Consider the following 24,849-nt stretch of genomic DNA (forward strand, 5'->3'; position numbering starts at 1 on the left):
TAAACGGTCACTACTTTTTTTACACTTGAAGCGTACAAGGAACACGAGATCAAATTCTCCACTATATCATAGAGATAAATAAAAACAACGCCGAATGCGTATTAAATGCAATAGTAGAGATATATTGATAGATGGTATAACTTCAAAATATGTTGTTCTAGCAGTTGTTATTTTTTGTAAATAAAATATATTTTGAGAAATATGTATTTGAAGTCATATTTGTTTTTCAGCTTGCAAATTACGAAGAAATGAAAATAAATATTTGATCATAGACAAAATTATTTTAGACATTATCTTTTTAACTATTCTTTAGTGAGGTCAATCCATAAATGTTGCAAACAGAACGTGATTAATATCTCTCGAAAGATATTTGTATCTAAATCCATATGGTCGTAAAGTAAATGGTCAAATATCATTTTGCGAGCTAAGCTAAAAGAAACTTAACAAAAACCGATACACATTTTTTTCCATTCCTTGTTAATACATATTGACCCATATTTGAACATTTTCATCTTTCTTTCCCTTTATACAAACCTCAACGGTATTGCTTTAATAAAGCTAAGCACTAATCCTTAAATTATACGAACAATGTTTAATAACAAAAAGATATAATTAACGTTCATCTCCTGAAATACAAAAGATTCCGTGATAGTTATGCTTTTCTTTCTCGATTTTGATAGGAAATGAAATAAATAATAGATTGTTCTGTTATATCAAATCTGCCATGTTTTGTAACACGATTAATGATGGATCATTAAAGATTATGGTTGACATTATTGTTCAATCGCCCGGATGACTTGATCACCTTGAAAGTACTTTTTTCATTTGTACTCTCCGATATCAACCGATTAAGCAGCAGCAACAGTAACATCAAAACGGCAGCAACAACAGCAACAATAGTATAAACAAGGGAGTAAATTGTATCAGACGTAAAGATCTTAATTCAATCAAGAGTGAAGAAATTACCGTATTTTATTAATGTACTATGAATTAATAACAATGTATATAGCCTGTTAATTTCATAACCAGTTGTTTATAAATTACGTTTTAACGTAAGAATATGTTGATTAACTGAATATATCTTAGACTCAATTGATGAACTATCAGCATAACTACAGATATGACAGGGTTAATGGTTCATGTCAGTCAGTACAGAAAAATTCAGGTAAATGAACGCGAATCTTTTTTTGAGGAAATTAACGCATAGTTATTACAGATGAATAGACACTTCTTTCTAAATTAATCTAACAAATGACAGGAAATGAACATGTTAAATATCGGTCATATTTTCACTTAACATCAATCGTTTTTCCGTCTACATGATTTATGGACTGAAAAAAATAATGAAAAATAAAGGATAACTTACATTTTGATTGGTTTACCTTACAAAAAAACCAGGAAGTACTTGTGCATTGTTGTACATTGCCACGTGAAACAGTGATAACACGTGGCAGACTTTGTTTAATTTAAATTTCTACTTTATATACACATGTGCATTTTTCGAACCGTAAACATCTAATTTTTTTCAGTGATGATATAGAGCACAAACATAAACGAAATTACATGTTTTCACGTGAAGGTACATTTGGTTTCAAATAAAGATTATATAAAATTATAGTGCTATCGGCCTGATTTTACGAAGTACTTTGAAAATGCAATTTCTTTTATAGTGGTTTTTATATCTATTTCAAAATATAAAATAGAGAAAATAAGAATCCCTAAAGAAAGCCCAACACAGCAAAATTGAAAATGTTGCAGGCTCTGTTTGATAGAGCCTGTTCATGAACGGTACTGTAAAGTGCACACTTGAGTGCCTTATATAAACCATCAAGGATGTAACCACCTTGTTTAAATAAACTATAATAATGCACGTTTGTAACGTCGCTTTTGATTGGATAATCGTAACGTTTATAAAATCTTCATAGCCTGATGCAGTCGAGTTATAAATTAATATTTTGTTTCCTTAATAAACAAGGTTTGCAGTATTATAAATTCATTCAATATAAAGATTCTTGATAGATCATATGGTCGTATATAAACGGTTGTTTGCATAAATAAACCTTGCATAGCGACTCGTGTTACACTCTAGAAAATGTTAACAACTGTTTGTATACGGCCATATAACCTGTTTAATATTTTAATATCTATTTATATACTGTTAAATAATAACCTGAAAATGTGTTATTGAATAGATTAATATTTACTTCTTTAGTAAGGTCAAACATGAGTTTAAGTATGTTCAAATAATGGTTATAGACCATTTTCGTGCCTTTTACGTCACTAAAATAGCGCTAAATGTAAAATCATATGTAATTAAAGAAGCAAAATGTAAACAAAATAGTATTTTGACTTCCATACAATATACCAATATCAGTATAAGTGTAAAGATTGTCAAAAGGCAACAGAAAAAGAAGACAGTTCAGGTAATTGGCCAATGAGAACTTATCTAACTTTGTTTAAAAAGTAAAAAATTGAGACTATCATTTTTTTATTTTAACAACAAAACGTGTGTCACATCACATGGGAAATAACAATGATATTGATATGCTCAGACATGTATGAATTTTTTTTAAATACATGTATGATATCATGCCTATTATAAACATAGAAGCCTCTATGTATTTATTCGGGAAAGGAATATGTGTCTATTAAAAGAAATAAAAATGTACATACATTATTAACTAATATAGTTAAAGCTAAGAACAAAACTTCACACACGGAAGTACAGTAAAAACAATTTTACAAGTAAACGAGTTGAAATAATAGAGAAATTTAACTCCAATGTTTCTTTATATGGGTTTAAAGCCTCACTGACACAATTTAACTTAAATTGGTGGATCTTATTGAAAAACATTCTGCTGTTCAAGAAAAATTACAGATAATATTAAATACGATGAACAGAAACAATTTTCGTTTTAACAATTACACAAACGCATGTGATGATTCGGAATGGTAAAATAATACACTTATTATTCAATGTTATCTCTGAGAAAAAAATAAATTCGAATTAACAATAATTGAATTCACAATGATTTAAAAATTAGAAACAGTTAAGATCTATTAAAATGGAATATCGTTTTGTATAGGAATGAATTTCTTTACGCAATATTAAACATATAAATTTAGTGCAATTCTATCTAATAATTTTTTCAAAAAATATAATCTTGGATTTTCCGATTCCGTTTGTCCACCAAAGTCGTGTTCCCAAAAATGACGTCATTTTGGTGTGTTTTAGGATGTAATGTTTTCTTATGACGACGCCATTTCCTTTCGCCGTTACAGAATAAGTTGCCAATTCCTAAGCTAAATAGAAAATAGTTACGGATACAAATATGTTTATTTCCACGAAACGTTAATGAACTTAGGTTAACCATTTATAAAATATAGGTGGAATATAGAAGAATATGCAAGAAAATTATCTGACAATTTTCCAGGTTCAGATCGGGATATCGTTTAATCTAGTCCCCTCTCAATGGGCGGACTGACTTTGGACTGATATTCCGATCCAAAACACAACATATGATTATTATTAATAAATAATAGTTATTATTAATAATCATTGCTATCATTTATCGCACATCTTTGTTCATGTTATTTATAAGTCAACAACTGAAACCTATATCGAGACAGCCGTTTGTGTACCGTCAATCCTTTAGCAATGCCAACAAAGTAGAATACCATCCAAGTAACCTAAATTTACATGTCAAGCAAATTTGTAGGACACAAAAATTAACCCCAAAACACTTCAGAAAATGAGATAAGCACCAAACTTGGAACAGACATAAGTTAATACAAAAGAGAAATTTTGGTTATGGGGCCCATTTTATATATGCCAAGATATTTTGCATGGCAGGCACAAAAAACATAAACACCTTCAGAATACATTAAAGATTCTTAAATGTTAAAGTTTGGGATCATTTCTCGACTAATAGATATGATAAAGTGCAATAGATCTGTAGTTTAGACAATCTTTATGTAGACATTCAGGTACAAAAACGTAATATGTAAGTTTAACAACGAGACACGATGAAAATGCTTTAAATATATACAGATAAAAAATTATTAAGGATCACCTTTTTGACATTGCATTTTTCAGTCCTATTGCTATCATATTAAAATCATATTTCCGCTAACGATACACCTGTATAGGGACCTAATAATCGTGTACTTAAGTTATCGATTTGTCATCTACACCTTGCACGAAAAGTGGAAAAGCATACCAATGGAAATGTCGTGTTCAATTATAGTGTGGGCGGGAAAACGCGCTGAGAGGAAAACGGACCTACACATCATTGAAACGGTACACTGACGACAGTAAGGTACTTCAATGAAATCTTAGACGTCCATATATGCACGTACGCCGGTGGAGTCAGCCCTAACTTCATTCTTATGGTTGACAACGCCCGTGCACACAGATATCACAAAACGATAACTTCAGGAAACAAAACTATAGTCCGCATGGATTGGCCAGCGACGTCCCCGGATTTAAATCCAATTAAGAAAGCTATTCCTTCACGCCTCGTCCAACCAATAACAGTTCAGGAGCTAAGACATGCAGTCATAGAGGAATGGGCCCAGATTCCTCATCAAAAGGTCCACAGACTCATCAGCAGCATGCGGCGGCAATGATAAACCGTAATTTCTGCCCGCGGACAGCATACTCGGTATTACATCCTATGCCAACCATTTCATGATTGCAATATTTTTTATTTTTTGATCTAAAAAATGTTGATTTTTCGTCCAGCACACTCTTTCCGCAACATGCACACCGAACACCGGAACACTTCCATTGTCATTATTTTCATGAAAAATCAATTCCTAACTCCTTTTAAATAATTTTATCATTTATTACAAATACCCAAAAATAACGCACTGTAGAAAAAGTGATCTTTAGCAAATTTTGAGTAGTATATAATTTTATCTCAACCATTTTATGCCCATTAGCATGAATATTAACTGCCATAATAACAAAAAATAATGGAGATGTCTGGTATTTTGTGGACAGCAAGGTATACTTTTATTATGTACAATACCCCATGCTTTCCAGCAATTGCGTCCTCCAGAATTTGCCAATTTTTTATTCGGTGATCTGCGTGGTTGGATTATTCTAGCAATAACTTACAACAGATGCCGTAGTATAGCACATTGTCAAGCTCATATTTATTTCAATCAGCTAAAGCTTCTTCTACCAGGGCTTTGTCCGGCTACTACAGGATAAAGCTTAACTAGGAATTAAAGTGTGAAGTTCTTTAGAACTTTGAGTATTTCGTTGGATAGCAACCTTATAATAATTTGACATTTAAAAGTTTTCTTAATTAATCCCATTTTGGCAGCTGTTTTTGAAATTGATTTATGAAGTCGTTTAGGTCACAGCAGATTTTTTGAAATAATGAATATGTATTGCACCATCTTCAATTTTTTCCGCCATATTGAATGTTTAGAAATTGGGTTCAATTCTCACTTTTTGTCCAAATCTCATTTGTACCAACTTGTTTTGGATTTTTTTTTTCATTTTCTGAAGTATTTTTTTCACAATTTGTCTCGACTGATACTACTTTCATGAAAATTCACTTTACTCATTCAAGTGTATGTATTAATATATCACTCTTTGATAATTAAAACTAAATTGCATTTGAACATATTTGAGGGCTGTTCAATATATGTGCAGAAAATGCTGCCATATTTCATATATTCATGGGAAAATGACGTTTTCTTTACATTTTGTAAATAAACATACAATAAACATGTACACAGAATTTCAATAAAATCGGATAAAAATTAATAGTACAATTTCAAGTATTTCTAAGGTAATCGCAGTGAAACCGGCCCAACGTCGTAACGACGCCACGCTCAACGCATGCAAAACACACACCTAGTCCTTAAATACTCTCCGTGAAAGGAAACACAATTTTTACAACGGTTGATCCATGACATAAAACTATTAAAGTAGAAGCCATTATTTATCTCTGAAATTGCACCTTGCACCGCGTAGGACAACTCGTCCACACAATCAAAGTGCTCTCGTTCATGTATATACATGTGTATAGATAAAATAATTAGATAAAATGTATTCTACAGAAAGCAACCAACCTGTTTCCAATTAAATTGATGATTGATATTTGTGCAAAATTGCCATCGCTTTTTATCTTTTATTATGTTTCTTTATTGAAGAATTTTCTCTAAAAAAAAGTATAAAAATAAAATGAAAATTACAAATTATGCTAAGCTTGTCTTTGTTTTGTAAAATTCATTAATTAATTTGACAGCATGTTCTTTTATTCGATGTCGATTTGAGCTAAAAAAAATGACTATGATAATGAAGATTAACAACCGATTGATATTGACAAATAAGGATGATGTTAAAACTGTTTAAAATATAAAAAGACTGTCCATTCGTTTTATTAAATGAACGTACCCTGTCAATAACGAAGTGTGTTTATCCAAAAAAGGTCATTGTTGACGTTTGTTATTTATATTTTTGTGAAAAAAGAAAACCATGTTAGAATAATGAACAATTGTTTTGAATTTAACATTTCGCTTGGATGTGAAAAATGTCATTCAAAGTTTGATAGAAAATAAAATGTCTTTCCCTAAATTTGTTGTTTTAAAAACAAATGGAAACGCACATCAAAGGCAATCATTAATTAGAAAAACGACCCATCACATGTGCGTATTTTTCCTCTAAAGTCAAATTGATAGCTTGCCATAAAAAGGCATCTATATGTAACGCTTGAACTCATAGCGTATGCGCAATAACGGTACCAAAACTGTACAACTGTCAAATCTTAAAAATCTTTTTATCGTAGACAAATGTTTCGTGTCTAGATTGAACTTTCGGTCTTACAGTCCTTTGTTCTTTTCTTCAACACACTTTCATCAACATTCATTTCATTACAACCGTTTGATAACTTGTTGTCATCGTGTATAAAACTCGTCGATGGGATCGTTGAAAGGCCAGCTCTGGTGCCGATATTATCATCTAGAGCCATATTTTGTCCATCTACTTTATACCAAACGGCTTGAATCTAAACTCGGAAAAATAAGAATAAGAAAAAAAAAAAATATTCATTGAATTTTTAATTGTCATATAAGACCCCATATTTCACATACAAGCATGTACATTTGTATGTGAAAAAAAAAGATTTTTATATTAACATATTCAGTAAATATTAATTGTTTTGGCAACAAGTTAATTTGTTGAGCTAAGAAGCAATCCATTCAAGGTTGAATATCATAATATACATAGACATTACCAATGTAAGAACCGAATATATAAATGCAAGCCATGCTGTAATGTAAGCATAGTTTACAGGTCAATAAAATCGGGAAAAAAGTCACATGGACAATATTTTATAACTATTTTACTGCACGCGCTCAAATGATTGCGTAGAACAGCCGCCCACAAAAAAAAAAAACGTTGCTGCATTTCGAAGGGTAAGCAATTAAAGGTTAGTCATAGTTGAGCGAGTTGGTTTTTAGACCATTTTCTTATTCAGTTCTTACCTTGGGATGGAAAATGACAATCTGGGTCAGAAATGTACCAATTAGAAGGCAACCTGATGTGATACCATATATGATGATCTCATCTTCTAGTAGCAATGTCAAGGTCAACCCAACCGCACTCAGAATCACAACATTGTATAAACACAGACCAATACGGTACGAGTCGTTTAATGCCTTTATCCGTACCTGCACGATATTCATATGACAATGCTTTATTTAAGAAACCAACCAATTAAAATCTCTTAAATGCTTCGAGATATTTGGAAGCTGTTTTTCCTATCTGATTAAGATTAATTAGACTTCTAAATATTTCTAAGCAGTAATCATCACATGGTTATGACATTGTCAAATGTCCGCTTCGTATTTACTATTAAATATATGTACGGAAAATGTCGGACATTGCCGGAATTTCGAAAAACATTACATTAAATACATGTACTCCATTTATCTAAAAGAAATCATAAATTTGTATTTCCAAACGATATTCTCTAAAAGACAAAGGAAATAATAACAATATTAACTTATTAAAATCAATGCATGCTTACTTCGTAACCAAATAAAACTATTTTGTCATTCAACTTTGAAATCAAGACAATTATGTATTTACAACAATTATGTGACTATTCACTTTCCTGTTACATAAAGTAAACATATAAAATATCATGAATCATATTGTCTAACAAGAAGCGTTTATATATATATACAAGATGTCAGAATAATGAATTAATTCAGTAACACCGATTAGAATGTGCTGTTTTTAACTGTCATGGTGCGACAATTAGTTGACAGACAAAGATAAGGAAAAAGATCTAAAACAAGGTGAACAAGGTAATACACCAATCACGAGCTCAAAAAAATCGACCTATTCTGCCACAGTTAGTATCCTATTGAGATTAAAAAATACATTTACATAACATAGAATTTATTAAAATCTTGTCGTCTAAACATTTTTTTTTGGGTAACATTCATATATTAGTAAAAATGTACGTAGGCGGCTGACTCTCTTTGAGCTGTTGATTGACGAATACCTTAAAATTTATAAAAAAAATACTACATTTTTAGTTTCCCACGCTAAAAAAGCACCAAACGACAACAAAGCTCCTTCAATTATGTAAAGAGGCCATCCGAACATGTCCGCATAATCTGAGCTACAAATATTAACAAACGGTTGTATTTCAACGCCATCTCCAGCGGAATACATCTAAAATTAGAACAATAAAACCCAGTACTTGTCAACACAAAAATCAACAAAAACATGAATATATGTAAAATTACGCTGAGAAGAATTTTGTCTACACATGATTTAAATGATTAACATATACTAGATACCTTTTGCATTCTAAACTCAAGTCATATTTGTAAGTAATTTCTTTAAAAAAAAGAAAAAGGAAAGACCTACTTCATATTTAAATATTTGACTGTCACATCGCATTCATGTTGCTGGAATGCTATGTATCAGCAAAGATGAAATAAAATAGAGTGCATTCTCATATTTTGATTATCATCATAATTTATATGTATGTCACACATCTTAATAGTTCTTTAAGGTCAAAAAGTATCAAATTTCCATTTCTCGAAGATTTTTTTCCTAGGTAAAAGATGTTTAGCTTCTGTTGATTTACATTCAGTTACAGGAAATCAGTTTTTGTTTGGAGAAAAACGCCAAAAGGGAACAAAGGTGAAAATTGTGTCATAGGAAGATAGGAAATGAAACTGAATCTATGATGGTATCATAATTTTTCTATTTCCTTTATTCCCAAATTGAAATAGATACTATCGCCTTGCAATTTAGACATTAAGAACAAAAATTGCATTAAAAATATCAGGGATCTGCTTGCATTGGTTCTGAATAAATATAACCTTACTAGAAACAATGTCCAAATGTAAACAAAAGATCACCTCTTTGACAAGAAATTTTGTCTGCTTTTCATGTGGTCCTACAAGCTCCCAACTTATGAGCACAATTAAAACTAAGCCAACAAGACCAATTATAATAGCATACAACTGACGGTCCTTAATGCTCTGAAAGAAAATATAAAAAACAAAGATTTGTATAACAAATTAATTGCAAAAAATAAAATAAAATAAATAAATAAAAAATAACGACATAATAGTCACCTAAAAGTCAACTTAGTGCAGTAACGGGCTAAATATAACAAAAGTATTAATGAGCAGATTAAAAAGTGTTTATTCTGAAAAGTTAATTGTTACGGAAGGTATCCATTAAATGAAGCGCACAATTAAGCAGGGTGGTTTATTCAACATAATGACTGTTCTTACGATTTACTCGTATAAAAGAGTTAAGTATCTAAAAAGAAAATTAGTAAATGTCACTATGACACACAAGTATGATCTTTGTCGTAAATCTAGTTCTTTTTAGGACATACATACTAACATTTGGTATCTTTTCAAAACTTTCTACAAATTTTCTTATCGGTTTTTATTCTTGTCATGTTTATAATAATTCACGCATGATATCGAATGCAGACATTCATGATGAAACATTTCTATGACAATTCAATCAAATATTCAAGATTGAAAATTTAATCAAATACTCAAGAATGAAATATAAATATTCAATTTTGCTGGAACATTTAAGAGGGTCAAAATATATCCAAGAAACATTCTTACAAGTTTAAGTAATTTCCGATTTGTAAATATACGATACACTCGCCATGTCTTCGTGAATAATGCACCAAAGGTTATTGTAAAGCCCAAAGAGAAGCTTATCACTCGTGCCTACAAAAACAAAACGGAAACGCAACGGATTAATTTATGATTATGATAGGTATTAAAAATAATCCTACGACATGAGCTTTTTGGGACTACATTCAGTTTAACAATCTATTTTAGTTACACTCCAGCGATTATAATGCATCTAAGTTACTTGTCGAACATTATCATTGAATGAAAGTTTTGCACACGAGTTCATAAGATCAACGTTATGTTATAACACGTATATTTCATCAAATGCTGCCCCATAGAAAATTGATATGCAAATGGATAATAAGAATACATATTACAAACAGTGGTTTCTGTCTTCTCAGTAAATGGTTCTTTATATTAATCCATATTGAAGTCATCGCAATGATTCTACGTAGGTGCCTATAATAGATGGTCATAGAAATTACATAGAAAATAATTAAACGCATAATGTTCTCATGATAAAATAAAACTGGGACTGTGCCAATACATATTTCCTATCATAAAGAAGAAATATTATACTAATTTATGTTTAGAAACAATACAGGTGAAGACACTGAAGAATACCTTGCAGATAAAAGTGTTCGCTGGAACGGATTTAAAGAAAACTGTACAATAACAAAGTATACATCCCAAGAGAAGAACGTTGTTAATATTTGATGAGGACATTTTCACATAGCTAAAATAGACGAAATAAGCTGAAATAATAATTATGTTATGAAAAGCAATTTTATGATTCAATCATTACCATAGCTGTGTGATTATCAGTTCAATAGCAACTCAACAGACAACGAAATACATATATTTATAATGCTTTAAATCAATCTCGTATGAACTAATTGAAATTTAAAGCAACAATAAATCAAAACGTATTGCCTATTAAAATGGAATAATAGTTCTTGTACAATATAATAATGCAATAAACCCTATTTCTGATCTATTAATTTGCAATCATTATGTCGGTTAACATTTTTTATCATTGCATGCATTTTGGCTTGTCATCTATCTGTCGTATATAAAAAACAAAAGTTATTTCTTTGCCTTTCTATCAAGTCACTTATTTTATTTAAATACGATAATTAGCACAGTTGAAAGGCAGGTCAACCCTTCTGTTTAATCCTCTAAATAAAAGATCAAATGCAGAGTAAGAAGAAATAAACAACATAAGTCGTTATCAGACATGTTTCTTATACGATATTAATATTGAAAGAGGCTTAGCTTTACTAATAGTAAGCGTCCCCGTTTGTTATCTTATTAAAGTTATTAATTATAGGCATGACCAACAAAGAAAATGATTTAGATCTGCAAATGATAAATTACAAGCTTGCCAAAACTAATTTAATATTGTTAAAAGAAGATTTCGAATAGTTAATCCTGTAAAGATAATTAACAAGAAATAAAGGGGCTTTGTAAGTTGGATATAACCCCCTATTTTTTCATGGTCATGCTAAAGCCTAATAAGATGTTTGATTCAGATTTTTCGAAAAGGGGAATGACATACCCATTATTCCCGTAGATGAATTGAACACAAAAAAAGAAATTGATAAAATAATCCCTAAGTTCAAGCGTCAAAACATTGGGTTTAGCTGAGACCAAACCCGGGAAAATCATTCTTTTTTCTATATAGCAAATCTCTTGGTATCAATCCATCTGAAGGAAGATTATCTTTTATATCAATTATTTTTGTGTTTGTTTTAATTACTGACTTGTTGTGAATTTGGATTGCATATTGTTTGTTTATTGGTTTCCAAATATACAGTTAAAAGGGATAACAAACAAACATCGAATGAACAACTACCGAAGAATAAAGCTTGACCAGACTGCAGGGATGTGTTATTTGCCTTATTCTATTATTGTGAAAACAAATAATCATACCTGCTAGTTTGCAAAAATCTGGAAAATAGGAAATCCCTGGAAGCCATTACAACAAATTTGAAAATTGCAAACTCAGAGTCTGTTCATGAGAGAAAATGGAAAAGAGGCAACATTCTGTGCGTACGCCCATTAGCACTAGCTAAAGCAGTGTTCAATCTTCAAAACTTAATGTGCCAGGGTCAAGATCCCAAAGGACCAGACAAATATATCGATGTTAAAGTAAAGTACAGCTGCAAAATGACACGTAACATTTGAAGAATACAATTTTAAAATAGAGAGATCCTTCCGGACCAACGAAATGGTCACAAATGGGTATATCGAACGCTGATATTGACAATATTTAAAATGCTGCATGCTCGGATTTATTAAGTATTTTCATGTATCGGTAGTGGTAAATGCAAGCTGCACTCCACACCTTAAGCACAGGCTTAAAAGGCAAAATTACATGAAATTTTCAGATTTGGTTTGTTTTTAAAGATATATTATGCAGTTCATGAATTACCTCAATTTAATTAATACAAATGTTATTAACAGTACATACCTTTCCATTTCAAGGCACCCGCATTCCATTCAAAATACTGAGGATTCTTGTCCTGTCTGTACAGAGCTATCTTAATCCTGGCACCATCTATGAAGGTAATCAAAATGTACATATTCTAGCAATTCATTTTAGCTATTTCTTATGCCAGATACACATAGATCTGAGACTAAAAAATTCTGTAAGCAACTAAGATACATGTACAATAATACATCTTCAGTCTCACATGTTTAATATCAATACTTTGTTGGGGCTGCACAACACTTCTTTATTTTATACACAACATAAGGTAATGTCTTACTAGTGAGTCTAATGTCTGGTGTTGTTTCACAATCATCATCATTATAATCATCATATATATGATTGAAACGTTCACGAGGACATTAACAAATCTCAACTATATCCTACTAATCAACTATATTGCACAATATAAACTACTTCTTAAACTTTTACTTTTATGTATATGTTAAAGTTAATTAGGAGGTATTTACAAATTAAATTGGTCTGTCGCGGCCGTTTTTAGTTACTTTTTTTGCAAATTTTTATGATCGTACAGATCGTAAAGGTTGACGTTAATGAAGAACCATTATATGACAGAAATGATAATGCACAAGACTGAATAAATCTTTCCCATCTGTGTTTACTCGAATATAATTTATAAACATCTTTTTTCATGTAAATACAAGTAACTGTTGATTAATCATTTGCGAATATCATCCTTAAAATTATGAAATCAGATAGTGAAATAAATTTATTAGAATTTAATGTGAAATTTCAGTCGTGCAATTTCAGCAATAATGCTTTGGTAAAATTGTTGATGCTTTTGACACATTATTTTTTCATAAAGGGTGGATACGAAATCTTAATATACAACACAAGGCACAAACGCCAAAACCAGAAATAATATGATTGAAATAATGAGTAAATATTAACATAAACTCAGTTTGAAAATAAACATTTTAATGCTCCACATTTACAGTTAATATTCGTTTAGTCAGTCTATTTTATGACAGCAAAATTACTACAAATATAGTCGAAGGGATGTTAGCTCTTGCTAGCTGGAAATGAGAATATGTTGAAATTGACTAGAAAAAGGGACATTTACTATATATATCAAAATCAAGCAATTGACTTTTACCGTGTACCTTACCTTGAATACGCTCAACTTTCACAAGTCTGTCGGGGTCAGCACCTGTAGAAAACACCACTCGACCGGACACTCCCGTCAGTGACGTTCGTGTCATACAAGAGAATATCATATCACTGATATCAGAGTCAGTATATGTAAACAAGTCAAGCGTTTTAGAATGTCCTGAAAATAACTGTAAAAATATAATAGAACGCAAAAAAACAACAACAACAACAACAAAAAAAAAACAACAACAAAAAACGGCACAATGGAAAAGGTTACGATTGCGTCTTATTAAGGGCGACATTTGTTAATGCAATCCACGCCCGTAGGTTCTGACTAAATACCATGTACATTGTGTTTAAGAATTTAAAAACATACACATACGCTAGAGTTACATCACGTTTCATAAAATTAGCAATAGTTGTAGGGTTTATCTGGCAAAATATCAAAAGGTTATAAGATGAATGTTTAAAGAGCATATTTACAATATTTTCTATGGCGAGACTTTATTCCGACATAATAATTGTTGATACCGTGTAATATCTAGAATGTCACTTAAAGAGAAATTGCTATTTCTGTTATTTCTGTTGTGACCAGTATCGCTTAGATAAATGTTAACCGCAATTTCTGTTCATTAGGGTCCTTTGATGTCAGTATGATAGCTTAATTTAATGTTTACCCAATTTCTATTCCTTTGGGTCCATCGATGTCAATATGTGCATGAAAAGATAAATCATGTTTAATATGTTACTGGTGAACTTCAACTCTCATGAGAAGTTCCGCTCTTTGAATTTCATATCATTTAGATCACAAGTTTTTTATATAAGATATTTTTCCCGCTAATAATGGTATTGAATTGATTATTCAGGTGTGCATAGTTATGAAGATATCGATCCATGCAAGACGAATCTTCGACATTGGTTACATTTTTAATACCCAAGATTTTTTAAACTACTTACCACTACTGACCAGTGTAGCATCGGTGCAGTTTAGAGCTAGTGCCGCGGCCCAGACATGATCATAACACCACGGAGTCAGGAAAACATTGTCCTCTAAACTTGATGTGTACGTTGGATGCTCCCGGTACAACTTGAAAAATTCCGACACTAAAATGGAAATCATATTTTCGCCTAGTATATATCTATTTCCTTAGAATACATTTATTTTTTTTAATAAAAGAAATGTCTGTAAATGCTTTATAGAGTTCCACAATGCTTTTCTCAGCTACAAGTCATTTTATTCAGTAAATCGCCATCAACAAAATTTTTAGGTATTGTTAAAGTATTTTTCATTTCAATCAATCTCTCATACAATGAACATTAGAAATGAAAACAAACAGAACGCAGGTCCGATATAACCCGACCACACAATCAACGCTGCATCCAACAGACGGCGAACAAAAATAGAAAGAAAGCATCTATGAAACATTCATCAACCGACTTGTCAAAATTGCCTTTGATTTCAGACATTGGCATGTCAAAATTAGTTTAGAATTTGCCAATATACGACCATTTGTTCATATATAAAATTATGTTAAAAGGAGAAAGAATGAAACCATATCTTTCATATGTAACTATTTCGTAATGATAACACTTATTAAACCCTTTTAATGCGTTAATGCGTTCAATACTTTTCTTCGTTCAGTCATTGCTCCTCCAGATATAAAGTTAAGTGATATCATTATGTCAAAATCAATATGTTCAACCCATAAATACGACCTCCAAGGCTGAAATATGATATCAGAATCACAAATTAAAGGTGATTACGTGTAACTCAATTCGATAAAACTATTTGCTCATATTCTATTAACCATATAGAAAAAAATGGAAGAAGTTTTTAAAACTAAAATCCTTTTTACTTTATGAATTTTCAACAATTACATTATAATTAACGCCAGTAAACCACGCACTAAAAAAGTACCACCTCACTATTTGATACATATTTAACGAAATGGTAAAACTTAAATTCAGACAAGCAATTTATTTCTATTTTTATTAATAATTCCAGTCAATTATTTTGCTTAATTTAAGCAATGTTTTGTCTCAATGCTTATTTCGGTCACGAGCGGACAATTTCGCTTATTTCTAATATGTGTTTGCCCTTGTTGCATTTTAAGGACGTCTTATTATAAAATTTGTAATAAAAGCCATTTTGCTTTTTCTTACTATGTGCTCGGTCACAATGAATGCGTTTCTACTTTTTTCTAACATGCGTGTGGCCAACAGAAACGGTGTTTCGTTTTCTTTTAATACTGTTTGTTCAGCTACATTGTACGCAAGTGTGTTCCGAAACAAGAACATTTTATTTAGATGTTGTTTAAATATATATTCTCAATAAACATATCGTTGTGTATGTCATTCCAGTTTCAATATTGTGTCGCACCGAGTACACTAGGGAAATTTATGTTATTCATAAGAACTTTCAAGCATAAACTTTATTGCATATAAAGCTCTTGAGAATAAATCGTCATAGTCTTTAAATTGATAAAAATGAAATCCCAGAAGAACGCCCAAAGAAACAGCGAAGTTGAAAATGTTAGAGACTCGGTTTGATTGAGTCTGTTCATGGACGGTACTAAAAAGTGCAAGCTATCGTCAACGCCCCTAGCACCGACTTAGGTACAATATTTCAATATTTGATGATAAAAAAATGGTAGAACTTTGAATTTGGAGACATGAATACCTGCAGATGTATTCATACGACGGCGATCATAGAACTTTTAATGTGACACGTTTAAAAATTAATTACCTGCACTGTACTCTGTAAATAAGTACTCTGCCATATATATAGGTATGCCTATTTTTCAATAGTTGCCAAATTGTTAATACAGATTTTTTGTTTTTGATACCTACCAAAATACTACATGTTTTATTCACAATTTATATTTGGCTGAATATATGCAGGTCTTAGATATTTACCTGTCAGGTTGGCTATTCCTCGCTCCTCTATCGGGTTGGAGTATACAGAACTTGTCAAAAAGGCGCCCTCAACTACAAGGGACATTTCTACCTCCGTGCAATCAACTGTTTCTAAATTTATTTTCCAAAATGTTGGCGTATACCAACCATTGAAAATCCACACAATCTTAGGACCATAAAAGCCGATCTTGTAAGCCTAAAAAGTTTCGTAATGCATTTATATCAGAACTAAGACAAATTCCATACCGTTAAAGGATGATTTTTTGAGAGTCCGGAAAAGTGCATTTGAGCAGACTTGTTTCAATATTTTAGTTTATTTCACAACATATAGAATATGACCAATGCACTTTCAGCATTTGCACCTCGTGATGTTGCAATAGAAATCATATTTGAATACATTATCAATTTAGCCTCGCTTACATTTTCCAAAAGGGTCATATCAAATCCATATCACACTCAAAATAGCCTCGTTTTCATTTTCAGAGTCCAAATTGTTCATATCAAATTCATATCATACCGCATATAGCCTCATTTTCATTTCCAGAGTCCTAAAGGTACATATCAAATCCATATCGCAAACCATCTAGCCTCGTTTTCATTTTTTCAAAACCCTTATCAAAATTATTAAAACTGAAGTAATAAAGTTCTGTCAAAATGTCAAGAAATTGTGATGTGAAATAAAGAGGTCATGGAGCATGGTTTATAACAATACTGATTCTATTGGACTCGTACACAGCTGCAGAACCTGTATCAAACTTGACTATCGCCTCGTCCAATTGTTTTCACAGCTGAGTACTCGTTCAATAGAATTCAGTATTGTACAGAAAAACGTACAATACCCTCGTATCATCAAATTTATTTTCATTCCAAATAACTTTATTTGCCCGCTTTACATACTTTCTCTTTCAATTAATTCGTCTTACATGTTTTTTGACTTTGAAATATCAGCTATCGTTTTTTATCAATGCTGTAAATTATGTTTTATTTCCCTCAAGATATTTGATATACACATTACATAAAATAACTATTATACACTGTCTGCAAAATGTTACTTTATCCAATTAATCAAAGTATATTTTCATTTCTGACAATTTCATTTTCCTCCTCATTCTGCCACTATTCTCTTTTATAACTTTCTTATCATTAACATTAAGTAGATGTTTGCGTGTTGTCGTTGTTTAAAACGTGTCTGGCACTTGTGTTAATTTTTGAGAACAACGCAACTTTAATTTTGATTATCCAACACTCTATGATTATAAATAAATGGCACGGCACGAACGTAATTATAATAAATAAGAGCTGTCGGTAGGACAGCAACGCTCGACTATTCTAAGTTCTTGATAGTAAAAACAATGCTTGATACAATTACCTCCTCCTGTTTACAGGTTGGGGTAATGATGGTGAACAAGTGTGCAAAGTTTCAAAGCCATATGTCAATGGACTTTGAAAATATTTGAACTATTACGAAAACTTTAACGTACATTCTTAGTCGAAAAAGGGGCATAACTCTGTCAAAATGCTTGATACAGTTACCTCCTCCTGTCTACAGGTTGGGGTAATGATGGTGAACAAGTGTGAAAAGTTTCAAAGCCATATGTCAATGGACTTTGAAAATATTCGAACTATTACAAAAACTTTAATGTAAATTCTAAGTCGAAAAAAGGGGCATACTTCTGTCAAAATGCTTGATACAGTTACCTCATCCTGTATACAGGTTGCATCAAAGTAATTTCACCATTACCAAATAGAACAATAATACATAATCTTAATCAAAACAAAATGTTACTACACGAATCCTTCAATTACTAATCAACAGTAATAGAAAGATAAATGAGCAAGTTAGAAAAAAGAATAGGAAAAGATGGCTATAACATGAGATATAAAATTTCATACCGCACAGATCATTTCACGCGCCTTGTCCTCGTACATAGCTGTAATAATAATCCTCGCATCTTGTTTCTATAAAAAGATAAATATGGTAACAAATGATTAGAGGTTATTCAAGGTTTTCTATAAATACAGGATTTATTTTCATCGAGTTGTATGAAAATAAATTTTTCATGAGTGGCGGTAGCCAAGTGTAAAATATGATAATATTCATATTACAAGATGAAAATAACTCCGGTATCTAGGGAAAAAACTTGAATTTTCTGTTTATCATATTAGGTTTGTTTTCTCTTTTCTGACCTTACGAGCTAAATGTCTTCATTATAAGCTTAATTTAGGGGAATGAAGTCCAACAAGACAACTGTTTAAATACGAAATTATGTTTCACAATAGTGAAAAATATTTTTTTAAAGTTAAAATATGGAAAAAGGATATACGTTTTTTATCTCAATAACGGTATCTCATTAACAAATATGTAATTTTATAGTATTTTTCGTTTTCTTTCTAAATCGAAAACGATGCATTTGTTTGAAACGAGTTGTTTTATTTATAGACGCAATTAAAAATAAAAAAGGAAATAGCAGAAATGTACAGATAACAGCAGGTGTCGTGTGGTAGCTGTAAAATGTTGCCTCCTGCTTCAAGATATATTTATCGGTCTTTTGGGATGATTGATACCCCCACATTTTGTGTATGAGGTTTAATATCGCTTAAGTCGGTGCTAGGGTGCATGAGGAATGACATTCATGTGTTTTTTTATTTCCCTCATGAAGAGCCTCGATTAAACAGAGTCTTTTTTATGTAATTTTGTTGTTTTCATTGCTTCATCCCTCTTTTGTAACATTTCTTTTAATACGCTTGTGCATGGCAGAAACAGAATAGAGCATTTTAATTCCTTTGGCATCCTGGCGCCGGCTTAAACAATATTCAATCCATAGAAATCAAGGACGCTGACGTCTAAAAAAAAGATTTCCTTGTTAAAGTGGCAGAGGGTTTTGCTTATTTGCTTATTACATAACGTAAATATCATTAATGTTTAACATCTATTTTAAGTTATACTATTCTATTAAATCCGTAATTTGAAAGTCCTTTATCTGTCATCAATTATAAAATATGTAACACTATCGAAACTGATATATAATAACAAATGTGAATAGAACTTCGTTATAAATGTCATTTTTATAAACGCTAGTTGCTTATTTACCTTCAAATTTAGAAGTCTGTTGTAGGGGTTAGTCACAAATATTTCCTGTGACAGTATTGTAATGTCGGTGTTGATTGTGTTCTTTACAAAGTCGTCAATTACCTGTTTGAATATATTTCCCATTTTTTAAAAATTTAATACAAAATACCATACAAGTGTCTGATATTACAAAATTTATTAGGCAAGGCTAAGAAAAAAAGAAGTTCGAAGCTCTGTCGAGCCCTTCATTTTTTCATGTCGAGCCTTATAAATTATATTATATCATACACTTGTTTGATATTCTATATATCATGATTTCAATATAAATATCCTTTTCTTTCTTTAAATTCCAAATAAAACAGAATCTGTCTTCATGCCGCGCGTAGTAATATGCAAAGGGCCATATCTATCAGAAAAAAGTACCAAATGTTTTCAGTCAAATGTAAGAGTGACAATGAATTCGAAAAGTTAATAAGTTTAATGTTTTCAAACCAGTGAGAGGTACAATATTTCATTCTCCTTATATTATATCAGTATATATTGATGAGGTGTCTGATAAAGCTAAGGGTGACTGATCAATCTAAATTTATCAGGCATGTATTTTATCAACAGAAATCAATGTTATGACATGATAAAAGTTCAGAAGAATGCTTAAATGGGGATTAAAATCAGTGAAACAATAACACAGAAAAGTTGGCGTACAGCAACAATTCTTTTGTGCGCTTCTAAATAGAGTTAGCAAATATATCAATTTGTAAAGTCAAGGCATCGAAAGCCAATTAGTCTTATCTTTTTTACATATGATCTATAATTCTTAAGATGCAGTGGCGTCAAAGAAATCAGCGAAAATTACAAACTGAGTAAATTGAACGTATTAATGATGTAAACAGAAAAAACCCATACAAAACATTCTTTAATTAGAAAGGATAATGTTTCATTTAAGATAATTGAAAGATTTCTGCCTTGAAAATAAGCTACGTCAAAAATTAATTTCAAATCATAAAAGTAACAGGTATATTATTACCGCGGAGAAAAATTCTCTTGCTTGGTTGATCGTTGCGACCTTTTTCCAGTCAAATTCTCTCATCAAACTAAGCTTAGAAGGATTAAGCTTTTGATCTGGAATTCCAATGCGAAAGAACCGTGGATATCTTTTCCTGTCAGACAACGCTGGTGATGTTGATGCAAACGAGAGCTGATAAATAATTTAATAAATGTGTAAATACAACACACATTCAGAGATACGTATATTTTTTCAAGTTTTAAACATGTTTTCATTAATCAGTAGTCCACTTGCTTAACTCAATGGGGGAGCTCATCGGATTTGTAACACATTGGGCGCGAGTGCGGTTTTCGGGCGAGACCAACTTTCTCCTTCGCAATCGATTTTGGACTTTGAAAATAATAGGATTTTTTTTTCTCACCTTCGATTCAGAAAACACGTGACATAAGTAGTCATTTAGTTGCAGAAAAAATGGTAATTGCTGGTAAGTTATGCAGATAATCCGGGCAGGTGAACCGATTGCTGAATTCTAAACTAAATTTGTAAACATGGACGTTAAACCGGCCAAATAAACATTACAATTATAGTAATATATTGCCAAGCAAACAGATCAGCGAAAGGACTCTCAATATACACATCTTTTATTTAAATGTTGAAACTGATCGAGCTGGTTCTTTTATTTTACTGACGAGATAGGAAATTATGGAAAAATAGATAAATTAATCGAAATATTACACAAAATATATAAAGCGTTGTTAAATGTTCTTAACAGGCGATTACTTAGCGGCATCTTATAATAATAATAATAATAAAAACTTAAAAAAGCACAACTTGAAATGGCAAAATTTCATTAATTAACCCATTACTTCATGAGCATTTTGTTAAAAATGGATGTTTTCATTGAAAAGTCTCCCGTTACAAGTTTAAATTGCTATAATACTATAAAAACTGCTTCAACACTAATCAAACTTGGCACAAATATTGACTGGACCATTGCCCTTGCAACAGTATGCTCAGACTTAAATTTTCTGTTACCATGGCAACGAGGGGACATCTCAAAATTCCCAAAAGTCACTATTTTGCGTTGATTTTTTTCCCATCAAAATTGATTTCAAAGTGCTGCAACTTCTCAATGGATTGAGACAGAGTCAAATGCTTTTCAGCGTTGGTTAAAAGGCGCGTATATAACGAAATGGGTTCAAGGAGTTCGTTCATATTTTGGTTACTAGACAACCAAAATGTGTATTTTGGGTGTAAATAGTTTTGTCCTTTTTGTGGCACAACTGCAAGTAAGAGAAACTAAATTCTGACACTCAATAAAAGTATTTCAGAGTAAACTAAAGATGATTATTAAATACGTAATATAAAATATAACAATATTTTATGAGTTTTCAATATTAGCTTTTTCTTATTAAGGCAATATTATTTTTTGATGAAGGTTTTATCCGCATTTTGTAAAGGACTGGAAAGTGAGTATCTGTCATATTCATATAGAAAACTAATAAAGCATACTTGTGTTAGGTTCCAAAGGTATGAAACTTGAGCTGTAGACTCTGACGCCACCGAGCAGCCTGCCCCAAGCACCATTGTATACGGCAGATCCTTGCTTAATCTCTCTGACATCCGGAATACGGATAATCCAGCATGGCACTTGGTGGAGACAAAACAAAATTTCAATTATATATTTCAAATTTAAAAATGATGTAAAAAAACAATAACATTAATTAAAAAAATGACATTATGCTATTTTTTTCGCTGTCAAGTTGAGTTGAATTAGTAATATGTGTCTTTCAAAAGATTGACTTTTATCATGGAAACTGCCCAATAATTGATGGGTTTAAATATAAAAAAGAACTTTACCAATATGTTGTGAACACTACTTATAAAAACGTCTATTCGACGAGTGGATTATTGATTATTTTTGCACCGTAAAATATGAAATGGAACACATATAACGGCAAAATGTCAAGTTTTTTTATCGACCTTTACCTGTGAACACTTGGATAGGCATACATTTCGATCATTGTTAATATTAAGAAAGACACACATATATTATTTTACATGGCAGTGTTTGATTGTTTCTCCTCAACTGGAGCCACACATATGTTGCAACTGCTTTACTATCTACTTTTCCAAATTTCGACACAATCATTGAAGTTGGGATGACTTATAAATGCCTCTTGTAGCTGAAATTTCTTTATTTGTTAGCTTGACGATATTTTTGCTCATTTAAAAACCTTTTTCTTCAATCTTAATAAACATTTTACGCATTACTTAAATAACATTAAAATAGTAATTATCACACAACGCCCATTTACTCCCATTTCAAATAAATTACCGTCTCTAACTTTTATATTAACAGTTGTCATGGGAATGCTTGAATACAGAGAATTAATCTTGTTCAAACACATTTTATTCATCAAATGCTGTAGGATTTAACGATATAGAATCAATTGACTTAAGTCCCAGTGATATACTGATAGTTTTATATTACAACATCAATCAGTTGATATAAAATGATGTTTAATACATTAATGTTTTCCAGAAAGTAGAAATTCTAGATTATATTTACTTGTAAAAACCGGTTTTTTATATTTAATATATAAATATAGCCTACATTTCTTTCTACCATTTAGAACAAGTGTCAATTTGATTGAAGTTCCAGTGCGGTAATTGCACATTATTGTGTGGAAGGCTTAAGTGGTGATTCACATTTATTCTTGTTAATATTTCAACAGCTAAGTGAATGTGTTGCAATAATTGAAGAGGTTGAACGGCGCCCAGTTGGGGTACTTAATAAAGGAATGTTTTCTCAGAATAGAGCGTAATAGCGCGAGCGACCTTTCCTTCTAATTTAATCGAACGTTTTTTACATAAGAGTGATCTTTTCCAAATAAGAGCATAACTATGCAAGGGCATAAAACTCTAATACAATATATCAAAATAATAGAAAAAACGTGTCTGCTTTGTGTTCAAACTCTTTTTACCCCTGCAACTTCAAAGCAAAATAAAGCAATCTATAATTTTACAACCAAATATGTCCAATGTTACTTAATAACTAATTGTTATTTATCACGCACTTATAATATACATGTAGTATCATAATTTAAGAAGCAAAAAAGGTCTTGAGCAATTTCCTTTTCTTGTAATTCAATACAGAAGAAACAGCAATTTATTTTCATTTAAGCCACTAGAAAAAATGTGTTTGTAATATTTTTCTAGCTTATGCGATTTATGTGTGCGTATAAGAATGAAGAAAAAAAGCAACACTAGATATATCATTTCTATCAATCATAAAGATATGCATTTGCTTACATTGAAAAAGGATCTTGTCAATGTAAAAAGTAATATAAAATGTGCATGCCTCCAGATGAGCCAAAATATTTCAAGAAATTCAACTTAGAGGAAAATAAAATTTTAAAAAATGTAAAAATATTCACAAGTCACGAAACAATTTTATGCTATGTGCAATAAATGACTGATCTTGCAGTATTTATCACCATATTCTACTGTGTGACGCAATGACGGCTATTTGTACACATTCTGACATTTCTTTTGGCATTTGTATATTTTAGCTGCCGTTTAAAATGTTTATATGATACATATTTTTGTTCACTTGACGATATTTTACTTCTTAATACATTTTAAAATGTTTCATGAAAACTAGCATGAATCTGGAGGCATGCTGTTTTCGGTTCCTTAAAGTCAATTGTGATCGTATTATGTTAGTATGCTATTTTTTCTGAAATTGTCGAATGAATAACTATTAAAGAGGGTATATCATTATAACGCAACAACAGGTACCAAATTGTAGAAATCTCACATACTTTGCTATCAAACCAGTTGTACGTAAGATTATAATTCTGTAGAACCAACTCATTCGCATTTATGTCATCAACCGCCATTTTGATTGCTGTTAAGCACGAATCCCCGCCATCCCAGCTCTCTCCTGTCATCGACAACATTCCTAGCAGCCTTAATTCCTTACTTGTTGTTGCGTTTATGTCCGATACATGAAACACAGTACATATCATAATCCATGATCGTAACCGATAAAAACAAAATCTTGTTAATCCCATTTTAGATTATTTCCTTTTATTTCAAACT

General features: G+C 31.3%; 2 protein-coding genes across 2 annotated transcripts; both read right to left on the reverse strand.

Moving 5' to 3' along the window:
* Positions 1–6,797: 6,797 nt before the first annotated feature.
* Positions 6,798–10,255, reverse strand: LOC132727606 (gamma-aminobutyric acid type B receptor subunit 2-like). The gene is made up of 5 exons (XM_060713164.1): positions 10,135–10,255; positions 9,403–9,525; positions 8,558–8,704; positions 7,504–7,689; positions 6,798–7,025 (listed from the first exon to the last, which is right to left on the reverse strand). The coding sequence occupies exons 3-5, from the start codon at positions 8,702–8,704 to the stop codon at positions 6,822–6,824; spliced, it is 537 nt and encodes a 178-aa protein (XP_060569147.1). The 5' UTR covers positions 9,403–9,525; positions 10,135–10,255; the 3' UTR covers positions 6,798–6,821.
* Positions 10,256–10,582: 327 nt separating this feature from the next.
* Positions 10,583–24,647, reverse strand: LOC132727607 (gamma-aminobutyric acid type B receptor subunit 1-like). Its single transcript, XM_060713166.1, has 10 exons — positions 24,570–24,647; positions 22,255–22,392; positions 20,764–20,934; positions 19,761–19,862; positions 18,563–18,628; positions 16,670–16,865; positions 14,711–14,857; positions 13,770–13,931; positions 12,623–12,709; positions 10,583–10,608 (listed from the first exon to the last, which is right to left on the reverse strand). Exons 1-10 carry the CDS (start codon positions 24,645–24,647, stop codon positions 10,583–10,585), a joined length of 1,173 nt encoding a protein of 390 aa, XP_060569149.1.
* Between the last annotated feature and the right edge of the window lie 202 nt (positions 24,648–24,849).

This window comes from Ruditapes philippinarum, unplaced genomic scaffold (assembly GCF_026571515.1).
Source record: "Ruditapes philippinarum isolate M1 unplaced genomic scaffold, ASM2657151v2 ctg3784_1_1_1_1, whole genome shotgun sequence".
NCBI classification, from domain to species: Eukaryota; Metazoa; Mollusca; class Bivalvia; order Venerida; family Veneridae; genus Ruditapes; species Ruditapes philippinarum.